Source organism: Dinoponera quadriceps, unplaced genomic scaffold, assembly GCF_001313825.1.
Source record: "Dinoponera quadriceps isolate SergipeBrazil2010 unplaced genomic scaffold, ASM131382v1 scaffold163, whole genome shotgun sequence".
Lineage (NCBI taxonomy): Eukaryota > Metazoa > Arthropoda > Insecta > Hymenoptera > Formicidae > Dinoponera > Dinoponera quadriceps.
The window spans coordinates 1,662,969-1,685,407 of NW_014554384.1; the positions used below are offsets into that span (position 1 = coordinate 1,662,969).

Below are 22,439 nucleotides of genomic sequence, written 5' to 3' on the forward strand. Positions count from 1 at the left end.
GGGGGGGGGGGGGGGGAGGGGGGATGGTCGAAAACACGAGGGCGTTTGTAATGATCTCAAAGATGAGTCAGAGACGGAAGCGAAAGCGTCCCCGAAGTTCCTCGAAATTCCACGGGTGGAGGGTTTCCGGTTAGGCGCATTGCACTTCAGCAAGCACGTAGATGAGGAGAGGCGTCGGGCTCTCTCTCTGCTTTGACGCTGGGAATTAATGTCGTTTCAAGGAGCTGTCGGTTCCCCTTGAGATTGTTATCTCGAAGTATCGGCATGCCGATCGCTGGTTGGCCGATCGATCGATTATACAGATCGATCTCACGTTGTCTCTCACCTAGGCTCACCTAGGCGCCTTGGCTTCACCACCGTGATCGCTTCACAATGACCCTAATGTGTGCAATCGAGACTGTTTCTGAACTCTCGCGAGCTCGCTACGGCCTCCTCGGAACTCAAATACGCCGTTAGTTTCGATGCTTTTATCGTTTGACATTAATAACGTCGCGGCCCCGTATTCGGACACCTCAACATATCAACGGTGTGATGCAATCCACATAGAAAATTTTCCGAGATTTTATTAACATCTAGTCCGATTTCCAAGGATAATTATGGATTCTACTCTAAATCTACGTAGAAAGTAATTCTAGTTAAGAATATAATGTTTCAAACATTACAATTCTATGTGAGAAACACGAATAGATTCTACCCGGTTATTCTCAACGTTTCCTAAAGATTTTCTTTCGGTTTTCATTTTACACTACGATTGAACAAAATATACGAAACACTTTAAGCATCTACACTTTATAAGTACACACACACATACAACGCGGGCTATTAAACATAGTAACATTAAAAACGCCGTTTATTAACATTTTAATATGATATTCGTTCTTACATTTGTATTGTTTGGTCTCCGGAAGATGATCGCAATCGAAGCATGTGGGTCACGAGGATCTTCTCTGCAAATAAGTCGACATTTCAGAAACCGTGGTGTTCCGGCACGCTTTAATCACATCTGCGGGATACGTCGAGCGTGATTGTCACTCGTCAAGCTCAGAATCCTGAATTCGATTTCATCGTGTCTGCCATCATGCCCCCCCCCCCCCCCATCTCATCTATCTACTATTTTCTCTCGTCCCATCTCTCTTTCTTTTCGCATCTTCTCATCACCGTTGAATATTCAAGAGCCGTCTGTCCGATAGGATGGTTTAGCTCACTGATAAGGGAATAAAAGTGCGAGAGGAAGACAGAGGCGGTTGCGGGAGCGTAGCAGCGCGGAAGAGGAAGGGGGAGTGGGCGGGAAGAGGGGAAACGAATATTATGCTTGGAAACGCGAAGGAAATTAGCTCTCGCCAGTTTTAATATCCGTTTTATTTTATTTCGCGCGGCCGGTCGGATCAGCAGCAGCGAGTTCCTCCCCCCCCCCTCTCCCGCCCCCGGGAACTTCTCTCGCACGCACCAGTACAAAAGATCGCGGGGTAAGAGGACGAGCCGAAGAAGGGACGGAGGTGCGGAAGAGACCGAGAAGCCAATTTCCTAAGCAAGGATTATTTTCCACGCGCGGGAAATTAAATTTTCGTACTCCACGTGCCACCGCGAATCATTCATCGCGCGGATCTCGCGCGCGCGTGTGCACGTCGAATCGAACGTTCGATTTTCGACGCAAGCGAGTCCCTCGACACCGTCCGAAATTACGTATGCGCATTTCAATATCGAATATCAGATCATCAGATGAGAATCGAGTTTTTTCCACGTCGCGATAACGCCATCGAAATCGTATTCATTTCCGCGAATTACTGTAATATATATGAAAATACCGGCGGAACTATTATCAGACGTAGTATATTTACGGCGAAATTCCGCAAACGACATCAATCACGATCGATGACGGCAACGTTGAAAGTAATGCAAAACTGTGAAAAACTAGTAAAAATACTAAAAGAGAGAGAGGTTGTATCGCCCCGCCCGATAACGCTGGAATTTCGGAGATCATCTCGATACTGCGGAGTATTAATAAACGTAAGGCTTCATGATGAACAGTGATTCGTCGGATCTTTTCATACAGAGCGTAAGAACGATTTAGAGGCTCTTGATAGCGGAATGCAGCAATCGATCCTTGCAAATGACGCGCTTTCTCCGTCATTAGTTCGCCCCGGTCTTCGCTCCGATGTTTGGAGGGAAATACGGTCAGTAGAGCTTCCGTTATTGCCACATGAGAAAGTAATTAAATGTGGCGGTGATTAAGAACCTCGTGGAACCGTCAGCCGTCACTTCGCTACTTAATTTATTCGAACTTCGCCGTTAATGCTCGCGTGACTTTCGTCGGGGGAAATATTGTTTCGCATTTAAACGACGTTATTGAGCCTCGTTTTACGAGCCGTGCTCGAAGGGAAACTGATTATTTGTCTTTCTGCTTCCGATAACGGTAATATCCGGTTTTATTTATTTCGAAAATATTTAAATGAAACACATCGCTGGATGGAGCTGTACGATTATCAAGTGTAAAGTTGATAAAGTTGAATAAAACAATCAATGTTATTCACCGTCCGTCACTTCGTTTGTGTCGAGGCGACCGCAATATTTGTATCGGGGTAAATTGCAAAAACTGTAAATTCAAACAGCAACGTGATTATTATCGGGATACATTTTACCGCTGATAAAACGATTTGAATTTTTCCAGTGACAATCTCTCTCGGTAATCTGTGTTACACGGCTCTGCTGTGCGACACAATATGTTTTCGGGCTCTTGTGGGATTATGAAACCAATTATAAATTATTAATAATTTTAAATCGAGATTCTTCGGCAATCTTCGTGAACGGGAGTTGAGATTGCGTTAGATGATTTTAGAGATGCGACCTGATTTTGTTCGGCGGGCTATGACGAGAGTGAAAGGAGGAGAAAGAGGAGAAGAGTGGAAGGTTCGAGGAAGAAGAGTTTGACGAAATTTGGCCGATCCGATTGCAGGGGTCCGATTGAACAATTTGATTTTTCTTTGCATTGCAAAATATAGTTAGCATAATTTCGTTTATGAAACTGGACATCTGTCACTCGTAGTTCGTTCTCGCGTTTCTCCCTTTTCGATGCAGCTACCCTTCATTATCCCGAACGGATATATATCACTGTAAATAGAAATACGATTTTTCACTTTCGCAGCGCCGCGAAGTGGAACTAATTTGCCGGCCGAAGTTACACACGAAGTCGCAATCGTCTTCCTCTTAATTAATTGAGATTCGTACGTTTCCAGGAACTCGAGCAATTTCAATTATTGACTTGTTTCTCTCCTTCCCTCGGCGTTTGTTTGAACTTGGTATATATAATCACCGCGGGAGATGAAATATCGTTAACACCGAAGTACGCGAAAGAAACTCCACGGAATAGTTTTATTGTTAGGTCGATGTAAAGCTGCCTCTTGCAAACGCGGAATCTCACGGCTCTCGAGATCTCGTGTGTACGCAAATTTCATTATGTCAGCGAGCGAAAAGATTTACGCATCGGGTCGATCGACAACTGTCCATCCCTGACGCCGCCGTTATTTTCACTTCCGCGGAGAATCGATTCCGACGTTGTTTTCGAAATTTCGAAATCGTCGTCTAGCGCGGTCTGTCGAACCACGAAACGAACCGCCGATGTATAACAATCGGGGAATAATAGGCGGAAAAGAAGTTCGTCCATCGGGACGGAAAAGAAAAGGAAAAGGAAAGAAAGAGAGAGGAGGGAACGGAGGGTGTTTCGGAATAATTCCCCGATGGAATCTATCGGAGATTCCGGGTGATGCTCACCCACTCGGTGCCACGCCGTTGGAACGCATTGTAGTCGACTTGGCGAGGAGAAGGCAGGGGACAAGGGTGGGCAGCGTGAGAGGGAAGGCTGAACACAGGATTGCGCCAATAATTCGCGAAATGCAGTCTAATACGCAGGTAGCGAATTCGCGGCCGTCAGGTGCACAGCGCGCGCTCTCTCTCCCTCCGGGGAAGGCTCGCTCTCCTTCATCCCCGCTGTTTCGAGCCCAACTCGTCCTCCCCCGGCCCCCTCTTCGTCCTCCTCGAAACCGTACATGGAGTGTGCGGTCGGCATACCCGACGTAACATGGTAACATAACTGGCGTAACGTCACATTAGCCCGTGTGTGTACGTCGGCTAATCGACTCGCGTGCCATTGCGCGCGTATGTGCGCACGTGTCCGCGCGCGGTGTACATTTGCGCGCACAAGTTGGACGGAGGACGATGTACGGTGAAAATGGTAGGTAGAATCTCAAGGAGATTTCAGGCGTAGCCTATCCCGAAAATTTCGACGTCGCGATGTCCGATCGCTTTTTACACTGGCCAACAGAAAAATCGTGTCCCGGATCTACACCGTCAGTTCCAGTTAATTTTGTGCTGTTGATCACAAATACTCGTATAACAATTCAAATCAAAGCATTGTTTCTATCGTGTAGTAAACGATAATCATTAAATGACAATCAAAATGGAATTTGATATGTGAGGCTTTCGTGGTGTGGAGAAAAGAGAATGTCTTCGAAATCATTTATTTTAAAGTTAATTTCTTACTTTGGAATGTGTACGACAGTTCTGGAAAAGTTTATGAATGAGACGTGTATTTTAATTTCATATAGGACGAAGACTACTTTTCCGTTATAACAGGATTCTTTTTTTCAGGACGATTAAAAGGCGCCTAATAGCGTTATATTTAAAAGGAATTTTAGTTTTTTTATGTTATTTTGTTTTCATACTTGATACTATTAATTTGCAAAAATTAATACACAGCCTATATTTCTTGAACTATAGCTAAATAATTTTTTATTGCCACTTTTTTCTGTTTCAACAGATAAATATAAACAGAAAAAATTAAAAATTAAAATTCAGAAAGAATACAATTTATGATACGAGATTTGTTGTCTAATGCTGTTGAGTCTCGCGTTATCATGCTCATCAACTTAGCAGTGCTTCGTGATTCCTACTGCGTTTCTTCAGCATTATTCAATTGTCCATTGCAACTTCACTGATACTTAATCTGTGATATATTTCTTAACGCCAACTTTTTAACGTTAACTTCTCCTTATCAGCTGTTAAATCTCCGATAAATTGAAGTACTTTTTAGTCAGAAAAGTCAGAAGTTTTTAAATATAGCTTCCTAAGAGCCACTCTCTCTGTGATCTTCATGAAATTTCATGAAAATGTCCTGGATGTTTCCAAATCGATATATACTTTAACGATTAATTTGCACTGAAATTTATCTCATGCGTATTCATTGAGCCACCAAGGCCACTTTTTACCAAATTTTACGGGAGCATCGCGGGCGGTGAATTTTTTTCCGGAACTATGTCGAATATTTTTCTAAAGGAAGTTTGCATGCGAATGACCTGCCAGATAACGAACGAAATGTCGTACCTCACACCGTACCTCGTTATACGTTGGACACACAACGTTCTCGGCACATCCGGTACGCGCTTGATCAGTTCCACATGAACATTACGACTTAGCCGGGGATATTAATGTACGTGAGTAATCACACCGCCACTCAGCAATCGCGCGCGCGCGCGCGCGCGTGTGTGTGCGTGTGTGCGTGCATGCGTGTGTATGCGCGCGCGCGCGCGCGATAGTGCGTTCTGACATGAGCTGTACGCGAATAATGTGGAAACTCATGTACTGAGATGTACGGAGGGGCCCTTAGTGTACGTATACGTATGCGGCAACATGTGGTGGGCGCCGGCATTTACGCAGATACTCGGCGTTATGCGCGGAGGATGAACGCCGTCGCGTCCCGGCGCGTCGCACCACGTGTCCACGTGGGTCTCGGCGAATCGGCGTCGCCGTGCAGGCGTTTGTGTGAATGTCAAGGATTTGATGACGGTATGCGTACGTAGGTAGGAAGGAAGGAAGAGCGAGCGGGAGAGCTGAAGGGCGCTCGTAGGATTGCAGGACGCGAAGGGTTCGTGGCATTTATGGGGATACATGCACGAGGACAATGACGATGACATAATTATGGACAGTTAGGGTAATAACACTGTCCTCGAGACTACTACAATGGAATGCGGCCGCGATAACGGCCACCTCGTGCGCGTTCCACGTATCTCTTAAACAGGGTCTCTCAATCATCTTATGATATTATCCAGATCCCAGGTGGAGATTTTAATGGTACCTTGGCGTTCTTATAATTTGCGTCTACTTGGTCCCCGATAGACTAGGAAAAATATACATATTATGTCTATATCGTCCCATAGATCTCTAAAAGTATCTCCGAAGTGTATCTCCAAAGGTTCGAAAATGAAAAAAAGATTCAGATATATCGAGTGTTATCGAGTTTCCGACCTGGAAAAATTAGAGATATGAATATGTGAAAATATGGAAAAATTTATCAGCGATTATCATTAATTAATTCATTAATTAAATATTAAATATTCATTAATTCATTACATCTCCCCAATTATTTTCCCAACGATCCGTAGCGATCGAAAATACACAAATGAGAAACACTGTAATATACGCGCGTGCGCTCACACACACACACACACACACACACACTCTCTCTCTCTCTCTCTCTCTCTCATTCTCGTCGAATTCCCTTTATTATTCCCCTCTTAGGTTGCATCCGTGAGTATATCACCGCGGGAATAGCGACAGGATATCTATCGTCGAGGCATTCAACGCCGGCCAAAACCGGAGACAGGACACGGTGCTGCATCACGTCGCGACGACCGGATACGAATTGGCGCATCGATGCGACGCGCGAAAGGTGCATCTAGCCGCCGTATCGGCCGTAGTCGGCGGCGCACCACGAGAATTAACCCCTCGTACTTTCGTAATTGAATCGAACTGGCGGACCCGTGCTCGATCCTCTTCACTGCGGAATAGGCCTATCATGCGCGTGTACGTATATGTATGCGTGTATCCGTACGCATGGCATGCAACAGTGGAAGGATACGCATGCCCATTCTACTCTCCCGTACTACGGAGATATACGAGGGCGTATCTCCGTTACATTTCCCGGCTCGTGATTACGCTCGTGAATGGAAAAGACGCTCGGGCATAGTCGGAAGATAATCGTTGGACAAACGATTCGGCGAAAGTGAAAACAATACCGATGTGAAGCTAACGCGCAACTTGATAAAAACTAAAAATACTTTATATAGTTCGATTCTATTTCGTTTGTACTCGTTTGCACTTGTTTTCTTTGTACCTCAAAGGGTTAGAAGATACAGAGGATTAATAAACGAGGCTGGCGTTCAACTTCAAGTTTGATTTATTTTTATTATGCCGTTCGAGAGAGCATCGTTTGTACCCGTTTGTACCTCTCGATTTCACTTTAGAGAGTATAGTATAGCATGTGTCGCATACAATCGCGTATATTGCAAGGTAATTATTCTATACCGCTTTAAAATACCGCTCCGGGTTTTCAATTAAAGAACGCATGCGATCACGCATGCGGCTTGTTAAAAATTAAACTTAACTGCACCGTTCGGCGAAAAAATGCCTCTCGGAGGGTAAAGCTCGAAGATCACGCATTTTGCGGAATAAAGCCCGCGAGAAGTACACCGAGATTGATTAGTATTCATGCTATGCGGGAGAGAACAGAAGCTCCGTAAAGGAGCTTAAATCTCGCGTAAATTGTAGAATATATCTACTAATCATCTACCATTCTATATCTCATTAAACTCATAAGCTGCGATTATCCGCAACGGTCAAGCAAGCTTTGTGCAAGCTTGCGAGAGCCCAAGATAGCTCGATAGTCGAAGAACGCATCAGTTGAGAAGTTACGAGAAAACTCGGGAGCTCGATAATTCTAAAATTCAAGCATTGAAATATTGAATAATTTGAGAAAGAGAGAAAGAGATGGGCAGCCGCTGTGTGTGAATTTCCAGAATTCGCGTTGAAGGCCCGAAATTCGAAGGTTGAGGGATGAGAATTGAAAGGGTTGGAAGACTCGCGACTCGCTTATGCACGTCGTTATGTCGTGTCGACGTCGAGCCACGCGATGTGCCGAGGCGTCATCAGGAGATCCTGTCGCTCGCGAAGGACTCGGTGTGGCGTCCTCAAATACGACATTCTCGCCTGGCGAGGTGAATGCGCCACCGCCGCGTGATGGCCTGTCATCACCAATTATAACCCATTCATGCCCTCCGTGGGTTAAATTATCCATAGCTCGGGCCAGACCGCCCCTTCCGACCGCGTATGTAGAAACAACGAGCGCGAATCAGCCGGTGTCTTCTCTCTCTCTCTCTCTCTCTCTCTTTCGGTCGCTCTTCGCAACCCCGGCGTGTCTTTCGCCAACCCCCGCGATAATTCGTCGAATCACCGACGAAATTGCAGTCGCGCACATAACGCACATACACGGCAGTATCGCGTGCAACGCAAAATGTTGCACAACAACCCGCTTCTCTCGCACCCCTCAATACGCCGTGCACAATGGCCTCCTGATTACGCGCCGATTATCACGTACACGTGTAAGTATGTAAAATAAACCGACGGACATGCGACACCAAAAGTGACGGTAGAAAGTTGAACATTTATGCCCATGCGAACCCAAGTCGAAATTTTTATGTTACTTTGGAGCTCTTAAAATATATATTGAAACTCTATAATATAGTAATTTACTCTTACTTTAACCCTGATGATGTTATATGTCTTATATTTACGCTCCCGCTGTTTTAGCGTAAAAAGTAGGAGTAAATTATATTATTAAAATCTAAATTAAAAGCAATTATTTTGCTATTTTAGCTCCTACTATATCGTAGAATTAAAGGTTTAATCATATGACTAAAACTTTTCAACTCGGGAATATATTGTTTAATAATGTTGCGTTTAGATAGAGAGACATATAAGAATCTCAGTGAATCTGAATGACCGACAGATATCTTATTATGAGCTTGCATTCTGGCGGAACTTGACTTCTCGAAATTCAATTGTGCGGACATGCGGGGTTTCTGTTGAAAATTTCAATGCGACTTCGTTCGCGCGTTTGCTACACGAGGACTTAATCTTAATGATCCAACCGTGTCTGGTAATCCTCCCGCCGATGTCTCAGTAATATCCGTAAGTGCATCTCGCGATTTTTTTACGCGTGCATTTTTTGCCGACATCGTGGGTCGCGAGTGAAAAGAAGACTATCGCGAACGAACGAAAGAGGATTGGCTGCATATATTCTTAGGAACACTTGGAATGCATTAACAAGCAATTACTACACATTCTAAACGACGTAGATGCATCAGAGTGATGGTGCGATGCTCAAGTATACCGAGATCAGGCCCACTTTACATAATTGCTCATTTTCGTATACAGTATGCACGTGCGAACGCTACATTCTGTCAGACTACAGCTTGCGATATCCATCCATGAAGACATGCTTTGATTTATAAATTTTAGCCTCACATAAATGCATATATGGCTTCGAATACAATGGTGGGAATACAATAGTTCGAATAGGCAGTTGGGAAAAAGACACGCAGGATAAAAATAGATAATAACAGCGAAAAGTTTGAGAGAAAAAGAGAGATGGAGAAGAGAAGGGTGGGATGAAGAGAGAACAGGAAATGGTTTATCATCACGTTCGTTCGCAAGTGGAAAAAGTAAGATCCGGAAAATAAGCGAACGAAGGAATTCAATTTGGTTAGTTGAGGACGTACTTCTGGCAACATATTTTACTTTCTCTAATACTGAAAGTTTAACCCTTTAATTTCCGGTTGTTTCATTACAAGACCCCTCCCGGTTTCCCAGCGGAAGAATTCAATTTAATTCTTTATAGGGAATCAAGAGGAATACAGGGGGATTTACGAGTTTTAGAAACACGCCATGATTTCGCGAATTAAGAATTCAATTCTACGCCGAACGGATTTCCGTTGGTGCTTTTTAATTCAGCCGTTTTATTACATCGCCGTACATGTTTGCCCGTTGTCGCTGACGCTCGCGTTCCAACGAAACTTCTTCATGTTGCTCAAAAAACAGCTATCGGATTTCTCTCGAACGGACCGAAGGCATAAACAAGATAAAGCCGATCGTCCGATTCGTTTATTTGCCATATAAAATAACCGGGGCTTGTTTGTCAACCGTCGTGCACGTCTTCGTCGCAATAAGGAATTGAAAGAATAAGAGAGAGTGGGAAGGGGGNCTTATCGGCTTTATCAGCTGCAATTTAATTTATTTCTTCCCATTTTTTATGAAAGGCTATTTCTTATGAAAGGGTCGTTTGAATTCTGTCTGCTACTAATCAGACTTTCTTCGCATTTATTTTCAGAGTCGCCTTCGTTTATTCTTCACGTTTACTCGCCGATATTTTCAAAGGTAATAAAGTAACAGTGCCAGCTGACACAACCGTTTCTAATATAACGACGATCTCGAGTTTTCATTTGTTAAAAAAAAATCCTAGGCGAAAACAATGCTAGAAAATCACGATACTGAATTTCGAAATGAATTCTTACTCTCGATATTCCGCGATTTCCTTCCTGAAATTTTCAAAAATTCTCCATGGCTACGGTTTGGGAACCGATGTTCTGCAGCAGCGGAGACGAGACGAACGAGGCACACGAGAGAACGAAACGCTCATGCAATGCAGATCGTTAAAGCAACCTCGTGCTGGTGACCTGAATGTGGCTTATGGAGACAAAGCGCGGCAAGGCGGCGGGAAATGGAGGAAAAGGGAAAAGAGTCAGCGGGGAAGTGCTCCGTGAGAGGGACGGGCGCCCACGTCGTTTCCGCTCTCGCGCAATTCGTTTCTTCCGGTTTATTCGCGCGAATCTACGCTGGATGACGTTATCTTACACAGGGAAATGTTGATAAACTGGCTTCCCCTATTTTCCTAAATTAGCTTCCCCCGTTTGAAGTACGCTGTTTTGGCGACGCCGGTATATTTCGAATAAATGCCAAATCCTTTTTAATCATTTTATTAAAAAACTAATGTCAATATTATATCATGTAATGTGGAAAAACTGGCACAATTGTGAGAAAAAAGAAAATAATTTAGGGAGAAATCAAATTTTATGCTGTTGTAATAAATACACGAATATACAACATATTTTTTAAATATTGTCCGATTTTTTAGGAGTTAATTTTTTAGGTCATTTCGTAAAGAAAACTTCACGAAGATGTTTTTATTTCACCATAAAATAATCTAAAAAAATAACTTCTAAAATGTCTGACGGTACTTAAGAAACACCCTATATATTTATTTACGTGCTACGACAGCATAAAATTTGTTGTTTCTCCAAATTATTTTCCTCCGTGCTCACGATACCGCAACGACAATTATTGTCCGTGCGGTTGCAGGAATCTTCGTTCCCGTTTTCGCGGCAGCGGACTGATCTCGGCTAGTTCAGTTATCAATTTTTCGATAGCTACTTTAATTCTTAACTATCCCGAAGAATGGTAAAGCGGCGTGGTTCGTCCGCCGTCTTCCTCGATACGCAGGGAAATTCGGAGAGGGGTCGCGGGAATGATAATAATTTAAAGACGATCGCATACTAATATCAAGTTTTTAATTCGACCAAGGTATTTCTAAATCCAGTGATTCGATACACCGGGAGATCCTGTAACGTGATTAATAGAGAGCGATCTCTCGCCCGGGATGTTCTGCAAGATGCTTTTATTACGGCAGATTTAAGCCGTCCGACGGCAATTAAGATAACGCGCGTCGGGCTAATCAAAAAGAAACGCTCGCTTTCTTGCCCGGCTTTGTTACGGCGGATCTCGCCGGAGTAATTGATTTCTCATAACTCTATCATTAAACTCAATTCTGCAATACAGCTGTTTCGCTGTGGTAAACGATAAACTGGCATTGGGTGGTCCTGGCGCCTTTTACCTCTAAATTCACCACGTGAACACGGGATCGAAACTCGTGCTCTTGAGCTGTACATTTAACGTTAAATGTTGGCTATTCGCCCCGCGTTTCTCGATTACGATCAAGATCACGATCGCCGTATTTTCAGATAAAACTCGAAATCGGACGGCCGCGTTTGGTGCTAAATGCGATGCCGAACAAGGGTGCGAATACGCTAAGCTAAGCTAAGACACGATGGAAAATAGAGTCGACGATAGTTAGAATCTGCAATGGAGCACGGCGAGGATGCGCGCGGATGGGAAGGAACACGGTTCTGATTAGCATACAAACTACGCGCGGCCGTGTCGGTTCTCCGCGTTCTGATTGTGTGCGCGCAGTGTCGTAACCAAAATCATTGGCTCCCGATGGCTAGAACCTAGATTTGTAGCATCCATTTCGCCGAAATATCACACGAATTAATATATACGAATGACAGAGAGCAACATGATTCTATTTTCAAGTTGTTATCATAGAACGTTTTCAAATGTTTTCGAGAATAGCTGCGATTTTGCCTTTGATGATCTATTGAATACTATACTCGCACACAAATTCAATTATAAATAGCACACCTGCACAGAAAATTTCTTAGGATCTAATTGGAATCCGGTTCGATTTCCCAAAATAACGATGGATTTCGGTTGGGAAATCTTCATTGGTTCTGGTTCTAGTTAGAAGTTTAATGTTTCAAATATATGATTCTAAGTGAGAAACAAATGCTATTTGATCACTTGAAATTTTGACCCCTCTACTTTTTTTCAATGATTCTTTTGGTTTCCATTTTACACTACAAGATTGAACAAAATATACAAAACATTTTAAGTATTTACATTTTTGAGTCTTATATTACCAAGTATTCGCACGTTGTGCGCGCGCATTTAAGCATAATAACATAAAAAATGTAACTAAATATAAAATAAATATAAAAATAAAAATGAATATAAAAACATAACTAAATAAAAAAATATAACACAACCCGAAACACTTGAGATACTACACCGATGTAGTGGTCGATAACGCCCAAGCAATTGTGATAAACGTGCGAAAACAGAGTCACTATTGTCGCGTTAAGTTCACCAGAGTGCACACACCGACATAAAACTACGTCAGGTCGTGAATGCGAGGCATTGTATAGCCGAAAATTTTCTTTTCCTACTCTTTTCTCTCTCTCTCTCTCTCTCTTTTCGCTCCATCTCGTTCGTCGTCGTTGTCTCTCAATCGTCGATTTCAGGGCCAGAATTCATCACTCGATCATCAGATAGGACGACAAGGCGCGGATTCGCTGCTCATTAGTGGCGAGTTAATCGCAAGCTGATAGTCAATCAACCGATCTTGAGATCGTATGACGCAGACGGCCGGACGGAACTAGTTAGGCGAGAGGCATATTTGAGATTAGAGAGAAGCTCGCAGGGCAAATATTAACCGATATGATTGAACGCAGATCCGTATCTTCGTTCGTGTACCGCGAATCGCCATGTCTCCGTCCCGTACGGTGAAAGGATAACACCCGTTTTCGCAGCCGCAGGTGTGGGAGGAGTATCTTTAAAACAGATTTATATTTGATGAAAGATTTTTACACTTTACTTTTTTAAATTCATTAAGGCATGAAATGAGATTCCGCCGATTTTATCGATGGGAACGATGAAGAACTCCAAGTCGAAATTTTTACTCTATGTTAAATCTGTAATTCTACAACATAAAAGTTAATATAGCAAAATATAAAATCAATTTTCGTGGCATAATTTATTCCTATTTTGACCATGATGATGTCTGAAATTTCCGTTTTTGCTATTTTCAGCGTCAAAATAAATCGTTTAGAATACTCATATAAATATATTCATTTAATAATCGAAATATCGAGGGCACTTACAATTAATAATATTGACCGACGAGAAGTACTTTTGTAGTTACATACCGAAATCCTACATAAATAAATATATATAGAAGAATATAAAGAAAAGATTATAGAATATTATACATTAAGACTTCAAGTGGAGGAAACGAGAATAATTTTTCATTTGTAGTATCAAAAGGAGCACAATAGAAGACTTTTGAGGACTTAATGTAGAACTAAAGAGACTTGACGTAGAACTGAAATTTCGACTCGAATACACGCGATTTGCCGAGCACTCCGCGTACTCGATCTTTCGAACGTGCATGCGAAAGCCCGCGAATTATCAACTTTTCCGCGTGTCTCCTATTCGTCTTATCGGGCCGGCCCCATTTTTTATCGCGCGTTCAATCAACGCAGGACATCGGCGTCCGGTCGGAGCTCGTTCGCGCCTCTGTAAATCTCCCAAGTAAGCTACCGGTCGCCGGTAAATATATTTTCCCGTGTCCCGCGAATCCGCAAACCTCCCCGGCATGAGCTACGGTGTCACAAATTACCGGCGCGCTGTTCCGCTGTCGACGGTACGTAACAGCGCCTGGGCGCCCGCCCATCTCTGGAATGGCCTATTTCTGTCTAATTTAGGAACGGAATGTCAATTATATACCTGTTGTTCCGTTCTCGAGCGATCGTGAACCTCGTCGGAATCCTCTTAACGAAATGTTCGTTCGACGAATTCCCGAAACGTCGCGATTTAAAAGACGCCAGGAAGAACGTGAGAATCCCTAAAATCTTCGAACAAGAGTGAGACCGTGAAAAATGTTGGGTTAGTGTCGCCCTGAAATTGCGGGATTTACTGCAGCCACTTTTGTGTATACATGTGTGTGCATGTACGTTTGTGTATGTCTGTGCCGTAGATTCGCGCGCAGCATGAGGAACAAGAAGCACCGCTGTCGGTAGCAGGCTGTAGTACCGGAGCGAAGGCTTTGTTTTTGGCTAATTTAGGGCCCATTAGTGCACAGAGCGTCGTTCCAGCATCTCGGTCGCCGGCTGCTTGTGTGTGCGTCCTCCCCCTCCTCCACCCCGCCCTCCAAGATGACACAGATAAAAATCTCGAAAGGGATTTCAAACTGGGCAAGTAACCTACGCGCGCGTCACGGACGCGTTACCTCCTCGTCGGCGTGTTCGCTAATTGTAACATTACGGTCTTTTCTCTCGCAAGCGTAATACGCGAATCCGGCATCCTCCTTCTCGTTAATTACGAAGTCATCATCTAATCTCGAGCACCGCGACCTAGATCTCGGCGCGATATGCGAAGCAGAGAGCCACAGGCTGTCGGGAACACGGTTAGGTATTAATTAAAGTGGCAGTCTCTCCTCTCCTCTCTCTCTCTCTCTCTCGCCTTGTCTTCGAGCGTTCCATTTTCGGGTAATTTAGAATACGCTCAAGAGTAACGTTCTTCCTCCACGCTCAGCCTCTCTCGATCGTCACACTCGAGTCTCTGAGAGGCGGAGTAAAAAAACCGTTACGTCGTGGCTAATAAAAACTCGCGCTCGTGTAATCGGAAACGGAAATTTATTTGCTGTAATCGCGCGGACGTCATCGGCACAAAGTTGTTCTTTCAGATGATCGGTCTCGCGATACATTCCGCTCCCTAAAATGGAATCAGTGTATTGTCAGAGATAAAACAGCAAAAAAAATATAATCCGAATAAATATCAGTAAAGAGAAATACTGTAATAATATCAGTGAAAGATCTCACCGGGAGGATTAAGTTAAGCGTAATTCGCGGAATATTACAGATTTTGCGGTATAAATCTTAGTTTCGTCAGACAAAATTAATAAAGTGTAAGATTATATCTGAAATTTTGGCCTTATATTAAATTCCTTCAATTCTACAACACAGCAGGAAGTGTGTTAGTGAAGTTGACATATCATTTTGTGGAAAACTTATGAACTATTGAGAGTTCGGAATATTCTTAACAGTTTTATAGTACTTGATAAGTAAAACAAATATTTCTGGTCATTAAATGAAGAGACATCGATAGGACAAACTGAGACGCCAGGTTCAGACTGCGTCTTACTTCGTCTTACGTGAAATTTCTTGACATTTACTGCAAGATTTCCAAAGATTTACAGTTCTATATAAGTTTTAGAAAAGGTTCTGGCAATATAACGTAGCTTTCTCGTATTTTAAATAATTTTCATTGTCCAAAGAAGGTACTTACGCGGGTCTATTGATGGGATACCGCCGATTCTCGAGAGTTCTGAAGCATTCTAAAATAGTTCTCGTGTAGTTCTGAATTTAGATATCTTACAAAAAGTTTTGGCGATGCACTTTTTATCCAATGTTTTTTAAATCATTTCTGTCGCCCAGAAAATAGAGCGTCGAAGTGAATACAAATTAAAATTCGGGTAGGAAGGAGGACATATAAATATTTACTGAAAATCACTGATTATTCACTGATATCGGTGAAATATATTTTGCTGATCTAATCGGTGACGTTATCACACCGATTCGTTTCATATATATAGAGATATATGATATTTCGCACATCTCTCACAGCTGTGCGGTTAATTACAAATGAGTACGATCTCAGTAGGGAGAATGTTAGAATATCGATGAGCATCGGAACGCTTTAATCATCGACTACAATATCAGCGAGGTAACGTATCCTCCGTAGACCGAGGGGTTCCCTCGGTGCGAAGGTGCAGCGCATCCTCGTAGATCATCGTCCGCTACGAGGAGCCGGGACAACGACGAGGTCGCTGTCGGAAGCACGCTTAGACGCTAAAGCACTTCGCTTCCCTGTCGTCCTATTTTTTGGCTAATTTAGGAGCGACCGGTAACGCTCGACGCGCTCTCGCATTTTCGTTCCTCATTGACCGTCGCTCTTACATCTACCTCCCCCCTCCCCCAGTCCTCTCGCGTGCTCGTCCCTTTTTCTCATCCCGGCTTGTAAAGAGAACCTCGAACGACCGGCCCCTCGAATCCTTGAAATACGGTTACAACCCGGACGACCTCGGACGCTTCATGACGTCCTGGTTGAAATGAAACCGACGCTTTATTGCCGGAGCCGACCACCGACCGCTCGACGACCTCGCAGGAACTTTCACGTGCCTCGGACGCGCTTGAATTCGCGAAAACGGGAGAAAAGGAGATTTACTCACTTCCAGAAGACGACGGACACGATCGCGGCCATCAGCAGAAGGACCACTGCACAGGTAATGATCAGAGCGGTGCTCTGCAGCGATGGATTCGTGTGATAAGAAGCGTCGATCATCTGAAATGAGAAAAAGGGATATCGTTATATATATATACACGCATATCGGAATATCTTATTGGCTATCGTGAATATTTAAATGTCGATTTTCACGAAGGCATCGTCGCGCGGCAAGCTCGGCTAAGTGAAAAGACCATCCTCACTGCTCGTTATCGATCTTCGGCGAATATTTTACGTGCCGATGTGGAATATGCATCACGTGAGAATACAACACACAACGCTAAATCACACGTTATCCGTAAATATAATCCGTTCTTTGCGATGAAATAAGGCGATAACTCGGTCCGACGAGATCGGGAAATCGTACAAGCGGCTCCATCGACAGCGTGCTTTCGGAGTGAAATCTCACTTAAAAAGAGTAAGAGTGACCGCCGAATCACTTGAATTCCGAATGACTCTTCATTCGTACGGAATAAATTCTCTACTCTAAATCGTCGAGTGAATATTCCCACTCGAAATTGAAGAGTGAATCTGATGTACTTCACAGGGACACGGTCATTCCAATCGATTAATATACATTCGTTCGTATAGAGTCAAAATCTGTTTTAAAGCTAGCTCCACACTATACGGCAAATGTAGACGAACATAGGCGGTTGTATCGATCACGTATGTGGGGCGAATGTAACATACGTGATAATATAACAAATGTAGTATAATATAACATAATGTATAACATAAATAACATAATATAACATACGTGATCAATATAATTTCCAACGTTCGCCTAAATTTGCCACATCCTATGTGCAACCGGCTTAAGCTTGAGTGAAATATTTATTCTTGCTCTTTAAACGTTTTCAAGTGAAATCTCAATCGAAAAATAAGGTGATCGCCAAGTCACTCAAATTCGATAAACTTTTCACTCATATAGGACGAATATTTTCATTCAAAATTGAAGAATAAATCGAATGTATTCAAATGTCGCAGGAAGATGTTCATTTCAATCGATTGAAATATTCGCTCGTACGGAATCAGAACTCACTCTTGAGTGAAATAACTCACAGTTTAAGTGAAATCATCACTCTTGCTCTCTGAGTTTCTTGAAATAGAATTTCACTGAAAAGAAATGAAAAATGATTCGATTCGATCTTCCGGTGATTTTTCAGTCGTACAAAGTAAATACTCTGCTCTGAATCGCCGAATGAATATTTTCACTCAAAACTGAAGAGTGAATTTGATATATTCCACTGGTACTATATCTGTTACGGGAACAAATTCATTCTAATCGACTGAAAATTCACTCTTGTGATTTCGAATGGCAATATTTTCATTATCGCTTCGAATGAAAATATTATCACTTTTCACATATTTTGCGTGAGCTTCCACTTCAAGAAATTTAGGCACGTATTAATAATCATTCTTTGAAACTTGCTCCATAGTGAGATAATTGGATGTGAATTTCAGTTGAAATTAAATTTTTCAACTGAATATCGCAATTACAAATATAATGTCGCATATATTATATGACTCAAACGAAAAACTCAAATCTAATTCTAAATTCAGACCTCAGAGTCTCATATGAGACAAGTTTCAAGTAACGATTATCAATACACGAGTCTTGGAGAGCAAATTGTCAAATCTTGTCAACGACGTTATCGCGCCATTCGCAAATTCGAATTAATTACGGAGCACTCGCCGAGCAAATTTTGACAAGTGGTTGTCGTTAGCTTCGCAACCAATGGTAATCAACGGCGACTGATAATAAAAGCGCGATGGAAACTCCCTCGTTTTCCGGTGGAAAAGAGAGACTTGCAAAATACCGCGGCGTTTCGCGACGATATTACGTCGCAGCCGTCGCGGATAATACGAGGCGAATTAATCGCCGTAGAAACGGTTTCATTCGTTCATTCCGAGAGACCGGGTCGAGACAGCGCATGGCTTTGTATCGCCATCACCAACACGAAGATTCGCCCTTTGCCCTGAAGAGGAGGCCCCGGTCTTAGTCGCTCTCCGCGCGGACAAGGAGTCGCGACTTACGCAACTGCGCTTTTATTTCCGTACACACGTCGTCCCTTTATCACCGACGCATCTCTGCACGTGACATTTAATATGATAATAAAATATACGATAAATTAAGACAAACATTTTTGTGAATCGTTGGAGACATGTGAAATGTGTTAAATTTAACACAAAATGTTTTACTGTGTAGTAAGCAAGAAATAATAGTAGAAATATATATGTAAGGCTATTATCACCGATGTTATAGTAACACTTACTAGAAAAATGTTACTGCTGACCATAATTCTTTCACTTGTGTGATTACTGTTACAGATACAGAAATCTTTTCACAGTGTACAGAAATATATTTTCATCGTTTTTCCCGCTGCGCAAAATTTTCGTCTTGATCCCTATTGAGATGCATGAGCCGAAATTTTTGTCCCATGCGAACTCGAATGAAGAATTAATATTTTACAGATCTATATTCTTTTATTATAGCACGAGAGAGAAAAAGAAAACGGGGAGAGCGTTCCACGGTTTCGGCTAAGATACCATATTCCCTTCAGGTTCATCGATAATCTGGCTCGAGGCAGTTACAGGCGGCGGGAGAGTTGCGGAAGGTTCAACCCGGGGGAGAAGAGAAGAGGTCGATATGGATCCCTCATATCGATAACGACGAGAAATACCTCCGACCCTCATTTGCGTTTCTGCAAGGGAGGGTGCGCGCGAGGTGGGGAATTTCGCGGCCGAAATTCCTCGTTTCTCGAACTGGTATATTCGATATCGGCGCCGGAACGCCGGAAATTCGTATCGGAATCTCCACCCCCTTCCTCCATTGTGGCAGGATTCTTCATAAGAGGCACGTAGGTGTGCCGGGAAGTGCTCGGGCACACGTGCCCGGTATAACGAAGGCGAGGAAGGCAGAGGGCGGCCGCCGTCGCTGCCTCCTCCGCGTCATTACGTGGGCTGCTTGCGAAAAAGGGAAAGTGATTTTTACGGAGCGTGGGATCTCCTGGGGGCTGGAGAGGGTACTTTCGATCAGGCAGATAGGATTCGTCCCCAACGTCGATTTCTCGATACATCGATCGAGCAGCACTGTAACAACGAGACTCATTTTACCGCGCGATATCCCGAAGGCGAACACAGAGGCGCGTTGAGAGTTATCGAGCAGTCGAAGGGTTGATTAAATACGTATCGATAAGGGTAGTTTACATGCAAAAAAGAACGGTATACAATGCAGCGTGTGGAATTCGGTGAATATTAAAAGTATACGTTGTGTTTAGCGTCGCTGAGAAAAGCGATGTTCACAGAGAAGCACGTAAGATATGATCACCCGTATGAGAACCTGAGAGATATATCATAATTAATAATTTGTAATCTCACAATTACTAATTATATCTGATATGCCGGAGATAATTTTCCGTAAACAAATAAATAAATCAAATATATAGTATTTCTTCTCTCTCTGCAAGAAAGAAAAGCCGAAAGTAGGAAAGTATCAAAGTTTCGTCAAAATTATCCAAGTTTTCTCGGAAGAATCGAAGTTCACAATTGCCTCTTTCCGTGACGCCGATTGGTTTTCTCGCCGAACATCGCGCTTGCTTCGTAACGCAGTTGAGCAGCTGTCACTGCAGAGATCATATATCACGAAAGTTCGTGGATGAAATGGTTACTGCGAAGATTTCTCTAATAATTATATAAATCTACGCGCACACACACACACACACACACACACAAAACATCTAACTTATACATTTTGCAATTAAAATAGATATGTATATAGTATACGTGCGACAGGCATGAAAATATCGCAGACAAGTTAAATAATTACAGTGTTACAATGATCAGTCAAATAATGTCTGTGTATGTATGCCCTTTTAATAATTGGCCAATATATTTATTAGTGTAAAGATTTAAAACGCCTCGATGAGTGTGTCCCAACTCGAAAAACACGATGAGGAATATACAAGCGACGATGAGATACATTGTGCGGCGTGCTATTTGGAGGTGAGCCAAGGAAAGCAGCATTTATCAAAGCTCTCGCAAGCACGTGTGTAACACACGTGTATCTACGTACGTCAGCAATAGTATGTATGTGTACGAACGTGTTATAGCGCCTGTTTGCCTTCACAAGCTCTCTACTCTCAATATCCTCCTCTCTCTCTCTCTCTCTCTCTCTTCATTTCTGTCGTTCGCTTCCCGTTTTCTTTTTCCATGCATTTAAATTTTAATTAAAATTTGAATTGATATTAGAATTTGCTCGCTTGTATAGAGTGCTTTACGCTCACCTCTATAAAAGCTATATCCTCTAAATCTTATGTTGTTCGTTGTCAGATGTATATACCGCTTCTTTTTCCTCTGACACTTTTTCTAATAATTTCTGTTCCGTCTTATCTCTATGGTGAAAGAGGAAAATATGCCAATCATAATTACTCAATTCAGTCACGGATCATTAATTATAAATATAATTTTCTCGATGCATTTCCCTTGCAAGGGAAGAATTCTTCCCTCTTGTTCTTCGCGCTTTGGTCTTGTAACACGACACACTCCTACCCATTTATCCGTCTATCGATCTACCTATCTGGCTATTTATCTGTCTACTCATCCCTCTCTTTTTCACTTGCTCTTTCTCCACCTTTCTCTTTTATCCCCTGCATCATCCGAAAGCAGCTCCTTCTCTTGTGATCCGCTTCCACACGGAGTCTCATCGCTCATCATTACCAGGATATTAATGGCACCGGCTAATGGATTCAGCTGAGAGACCAGCGTCAGTAAAAGAATTTCCCTTCCCCTAAGTGATCGCCTCTCTTCATCTTCCTCCTTCCTCTTTTCACGACGCGGCATAATTCGGAAAATAAAAGCGATATCACGCGGTAATGTATCATCTTCACGTCGAGACGACGATAGTCTCGAGGCAAAGGCAGAAAAGTGACCTTTCGATCTCGAATTCTCGAAAATCAATCGCCAGATGACGGAGAAACATAGAAGGGCGCCGAGTGACGCGCGAAATAGAGAGGAATACCGCGATATGTCGATGTGTTACACAAGCCGGAATTTTCATACGATATTTAGAAAATCATAAAATAAATCTTACGGGAACAATGAAACAGAGGAGTTACGCTCGGTGAGTTTCGAATGTTCGAGTCCAAGGATTCAATGTATAAGGAAATTTTCCATGAATTTGCCACGAATGCATTTTCGTTCGTGGACACTAGAGAGAATCGCACCGTGCCACCGGGTATAGGCGGTGCATATAAGCTTCCGGTTCCGTGTGGTGGAACATCGGACGAATCGAAGTTGGGTAACCCGACACCAGATCCAATTAATGGGTTCCTCGTGGAAAGCCGCGCGCGTAGCGCAATGAACGTAACAACGATCGTAATCGAACGGAACTGCATCGTAAGGGAGGGTGAAAGTTCCCTGATTGCGGAAGCGGATATGGGGAGGGGGCAGGGAGTTTGGTAGGTAGGTAGGTAGGGATCGCGATAGTGGACTTATATCTCCGAGCTTCATGGATCTATGCTGGATGTTCAATTCTATCACTTCTTTTGCGTCCAACTGATAGAACTTTTTGATGAGTCCAAAAACCGATTTTCTTT

General features: G+C 43.0%; 1 protein-coding gene across 1 annotated transcript in view; it reads right to left on the reverse strand.

The window, feature by feature from the left end:
- The window catches only part of LOC106748114, a 143,634-nt gene that overhangs the window by 39,446 nt on the left and 81,749 nt on the right, over nucleotides 1-22,439 (reverse strand). Inside the window, exon 3 of the mRNA XM_014626342.1 lies at nucleotides 16,790-16,902. Coding sequence (XP_014481828.1) covers nucleotides 16,790-16,902 — 113 coding nt within the window. The remainder of the gene's footprint in view (nucleotides 1-16,789; nucleotides 16,903-22,439) is intronic.